The sequence below is a fragment of the Mandrillus leucophaeus genome, unplaced genomic scaffold, assembly GCF_000951045.1.
Source record: "Mandrillus leucophaeus isolate KB7577 unplaced genomic scaffold, Mleu.le_1.0 Scaffold267, whole genome shotgun sequence".
NCBI classification, from domain to species: Eukaryota; Metazoa; Chordata; class Mammalia; order Primates; family Cercopithecidae; genus Mandrillus; species Mandrillus leucophaeus.
The window spans coordinates 2,748,506-2,753,628 of record NW_012102776.1 but is presented as its reverse complement, the minus strand read 5'-3'; the positions used below and the strand labels follow the sequence as shown (position 1 = coordinate 2,753,628).

The 5,123-nt window shown below is 36.0% G+C and overlaps 1 protein-coding gene across 1 annotated transcript in view; it reads right to left on the bottom strand.

The window, feature by feature from the left end:
* Positions 1–5,123, bottom strand: part of DYNC2H1 (dynein, cytoplasmic 2, heavy chain 1) — a 376,294-nt gene that overhangs the window by 7,636 nt on the left and 363,535 nt on the right. Inside the window, exon 89 of the mRNA XM_011984411.1 lies at positions 4,150–4,266. Coding sequence (XP_011839801.1) covers positions 4,150–4,266 — 117 coding nt within the window. The remainder of the gene's footprint in view (positions 1–4,149; positions 4,267–5,123) is intronic.

The window sequence follows — 5,123 nt, the reverse complement described above, 5'->3', positions numbered from 1 at the left end:
TTAAAAAAAAAAAAAACACCTTTCTTTCTTAAAAAAATGCTTAATCAAAGCAGAAGGTGGAGAATTTAATAGTTTCTACAGGGTCAGCAAATTTTTTTAATAAAAGGCTAGACAGTAAATATTCTAGGATTTGTGGGCCATGTGGACTCTGACACAACTACTAAACTTTGCCATTATAGCCTGAAAGCAGCATGGACAATATGTACACAATGGGCATGACTGTTTTCCAAATAAAGCTTCATTTATGGACAATGAAGTTTTTATATGCCATGAAATACTTTCTTCTGCATTTTTCAACTTTTTTAAAAAAGGTAAAAACCATTCACTGTTCATGGGCTCTGTAAAAATAAGTAGGCTGGATTTGGCCTATAGGCCATGGTTTTCCAAACCCTAATTTATACTGTTAGGGTGTCTCAGTATTAGGTCTAAAGTTTAAGAGAGACACCTGAATTTGAATCTTAGTTGCCTACCTATTAACTATGTGATCTTGCGCAAGTTACATAATCTTTTAAACCTCCATTTTCTACTTTAAAATGGAGATTACAATTCCTATTTCAAAATTTTTTTAAAAGCTTAAATATCTTGTATTTGAAACACCTTGCATAGTGCTTGGTATGTAATCAGTGCAAATAAATGTTCATTATGATTGTCCAAACACTAATGCTACCATTGTGGAACTCATAAATCATTTAACTTACCTGATTCTCAGTCTTTCCATCAGAAAGATAGAAAATTTGCTGTACCAAACCCATAGGATTGTTATGAGACTCAGGTATAACTGTATCTCACAGTGTGCCAATCTACTATCCACCCACTCACTGCTAGACTGATTTTCTAAAACTACAAATCTGATCTTACTATACCCCTGTTCTCAATTCTTTAAAAACATTTTTTTAAATTCTTTTTTTATTTAATAAAGATGGGGTCTTGCTATGTTGCCCAAGCCAGGCTCTAACTCCTGGGCTCAAGTGATTCTCCTGCCTTGGCCTCCCAAAATGCTGGGATTACAGGTGTGAGCCACCATGCCTGGCCCTGTTCTAAATTCTTGATGGCTTCCTACTGACCATAAGGTGGTCTAAACTCCTTGGCATGGCTACTCAGCTTATCATACTTGGTCTTGGCCTTCCTTTCTGGCCGCATCCCCCACCATTCTTCCATATGAACTATATGCTCCAGATGTATGACACTTGCAGTTCCCAGAATATCCTAAGCTCTTTTCTACCTGCGTATATTTACGTATGCTGCTCCTTCTGTCTGGAATGCCTTGTTACCCTATCTTTTTTGAATTTGTCCTTAAACTCTTATTACTAAAGTTCAAGTAACAGTTCAAGAGAAGCTGCCACCTCTCTCAGCGAGGTCATCTGACTTTCCCTCATTTGTTCACACATGGTAAAGTTGAAGCCTCCCTCATCTGTCAAAGCACTTTATATAAACCTCTCTAATGATTCTGAACTGTAGTAGTCTCTTTGCTTATTTGCTCCCCCAGTTGGCGGAAGACTCTGCAGGAGAAATCTGTTTATCTTTGTAACCCCAGGGTTCAGCATAACATCTGGTATATAAAAACTCAACAATAACTTAATAATGAGTGAAAGTACTGGTAAACTAAAAAGTACCATATGAAATGAGATAAAACATTGTAGCATTATAAACAGTTTAAAATATTGACAATAGGATAAACTTGACTTACCGTGTATGAAGCAGTGTGCTAGGTACTTTACACATACACAAACATATTTAATCCTCAACATGATCCTACAGAAACATTATTACCTCCATTTTCAAATGAGGAAACTGGCTCAGTGAAGTTAGGTACCTTGCCTAAATCACGTAATTCATAAGCTTGGGAACTTGGACTACAATTTATGTCTGCTGCGCTAGAGAACTTTGTGTTCTGAAACACTTAGTAGTAGATCTCATGTTCTTTCCTTCTTAGCTGATATGGGAGAGACATTCTGAAAAGTAGTATGATCATAGCAAAAGGAGGAAGCTCACTGTAAAGAAAGAAGGGGAAAAAGGAGGTGGGGAAGCACTAACAAATGCTTCTATTTCATGTCATGTACAAGTGCAAAGGCCCAGAAGAAAATCTTATAGAAGAAGAGTAAAAAGTTCACATTACCTTTTAGTCATGTCTTCTATAGGATAAATGCTCAATTCATTTTACCTCTCTTTATATGAGCTATTTTTGAAATTAAATTATTTTTAGCTTTTTATTCCAATTCTGACATTTTAGAAGTATGACAAATAAAACTGGAGAGAAATAACACACAAAGTAAAATATCGCCAAGCTATCAATTCCTAGTCTTGTAAAGTCACATCACTTTTCATATAACCCAGTAACAGACTGGCTTTGTCCATGACAGCACTGCATTCCTGATTTGTGTTCAGTTTGTGGTCAATTACGTGGGTATTGCTCCAGGTCATTTTCTCCTATATTTATTCTTAGTTGCTCTCCAAGCTCTGTTTTTATTGTTTGGGTTTTTCCTCAAGGGAACCTGTTTATACTTGCCCTACTTTTTTTCTCATTATATGGATTTTATTTTCCAGCGAATTAGTAGTTTATATAATTTAAATTCATTGGAATTTATCTCTGTCATCCTAAACAATTCTGTATGTTATATTCACAACCCTTGACAAATTCCAACCTTTTGTATATAACTTTCAACTTGATTTACACACCTAAGATAAAAATGTGTCATTCATAATTTACCAAATTTTTGTAGAAAATTCTTATAGGAATTAACAGCAAGATTGAAGTAAACAATGATTCTTTCAATCTCTTCTCTCTCCTTTATCTCATAGTCACTCTAATTTTGGAGAAAATGAAGCTGATATGGGGGAAAAATAGGGAATTTTGACAGAAACATATGCTCTTTGAGGTCAGAGGATACTCTCATAACTCTTGGCAATGTTGCTAATTGCTATCGTTTTTTAAGATTTTCCTTAAATAAATACTCTGGGCTGGGCGCGGTGGCTCAAGCCTGTAATCCCAGCACTTTGGGAGGCCGAGACGGACGGATCACAAGGTCAGGAGATCGAGACCATCCTGGCTAACATGGTGAAACTCCGTCTCTATTAAAAAATACAAAAAACTAGCCGGGTGAGGTGGTGGGCGCCTGTAGTCCCAGCTACTCGGGAGGCTGAGGCAGGAGAATGGCATGAACCCGGGAGGCGGAGCTTGCAGTGAGCTGAGATCCAGCCACTGCACTCCAGCCTGGGCGACAGAGCGAGACTCCGTCTCAAAAAAAGAAAAAATAAATAAATACTCTGGTGCATTTAATTTTTATTTTATAAGGAGAATGACAATAACTGGAAAATTCAACACATAATTTCTCAATGAGAAAGCTCATTTTTCTTCTAGTAAGCAATACGTGAAATAGTTTTGTTGCTCATTAGATACAGAATCAGAACTTTAAAGTTTATTCACATGTAGTCATATGTGCATTCTTAAACTTTATTAAGAAAAAGTTATGTGCTTGATTTACAACTATGTCCTATTTTAAAGACATGTATACCCCAAGTTCTACTGTTGAAAGTTCTTTCAATAACTGTTTTGAAACGAAAAAAGTTAACTAAATAAGTCTTTAAGATTGTTTTCTTCATCCACCTATCAGCTGCCAAATGACATTGTGTGATACAAAGTCATACATCTATTAACACCTTAATTCTGTCACTCTCTGTGTAGCTAACTACGAGAAGTCATTTAACCTACATGAGCATATTTCCTCATTTGAAAGTGGGAATAATAATATCTGCCTTGCATGAGTGCTCTGAGGAGGATTTTAGGTAAAGCATATAAAGTACCTAGTGTACATTGCTGAAAATAACAGGAATGCAACTCATGGTAGTTCTTATTATCATTAAAGGCCTTTTTATTACCAGGCTATAAACTCTCTAGAAATTAATACTATGTTATTCTTTCTATAACAAAATCAAAGCCCAAAGTTTTTCAATCAAAATCAAAGTTTTCAAATGTCTTGTACATCTTAAACGTGATAAAGGATAAACTATTTTGACTGCAAATTTGTTCAAATGCAGGTGAGATTAGAAAGCAAACAAAAATACACAGGTCACAAGAACGTCTTCTTCCAAAGATAAAATCTAAGAGTGAACTGATACTATTAAAACTTATGTTTGTTGAAAACGTATTACCTGTGGAATCCAGCCCATAAAACAAGGGAGCACTGATGACACGCTAGGAGAATCAAGCTGATTTTCAGAAAGTTGATTTCCATCAAAACTACATCCTTCTAGTAACAAGCCACTGATCTGCCGTGGAAACAAATAAGTCATGAAAATATGCATTAAAGTCTCAAACGTCAGAGGTTACTCTATTCTATCTTAAGAGCAATGCTTTCCATTGTGTTCACTGATTCCAAATATATGAAAACAAAGATTATGGTACTGTATTTGAGAATAAAGTCGGTAAGGCCTGGACTAGTGTTCACCGTCAACTTCTTTTAGACTGATTTCTCATTTTTAGCAAATATATTTTTTAAATTACTTATAAATCTCATCAGTTATGCAACCTCAGGTGTCTTGATATTAGTGTAAATAGAATTACAGTGGCAAAAGCCAAAAAGTTATTCTTTCTCCACGAGGGAAGGGAGAAAGGCATAATTAGACAGCAAACATTGTATTCCCAACCTGGAATTCTGACACCTTTTAAGGAACAGAATAAAGTTCAGAAAGTGTAATGAAAAAAACTGACATGCAATATGGATATGAAAGAAGAATTAGAAGAAAGAACCCATGTCTTTAAGGTGACCTTAGTGTAAATGTAAGAAATCCTGAAAATGAAAACATGGTTCTCTTGTTATTATTAGCTTCATATTTCTTCTTTGACACTCTTCATTCTTTTAGTTTCTGCAGTTAATCTAGCCTGACTATCTAAAGGCAACAAATGTAGAGTCAGTATTTGGCATTTATAGCTCTTCTGGCACTTTGCCTTAAGAGCCACATATATATTATCATAATTGGAACTTGGTACAAAATATAAACAGTCTTAAAATATGCAGTGCCGGCTGGGCACGGTGGCTCACACCTGTAATCCCAGCACTTTGGGAGGCCGAGGCGGGTGGATCACGAGGTCAGGAGATCGAGACCATCCTGGCTAACACGGTGAA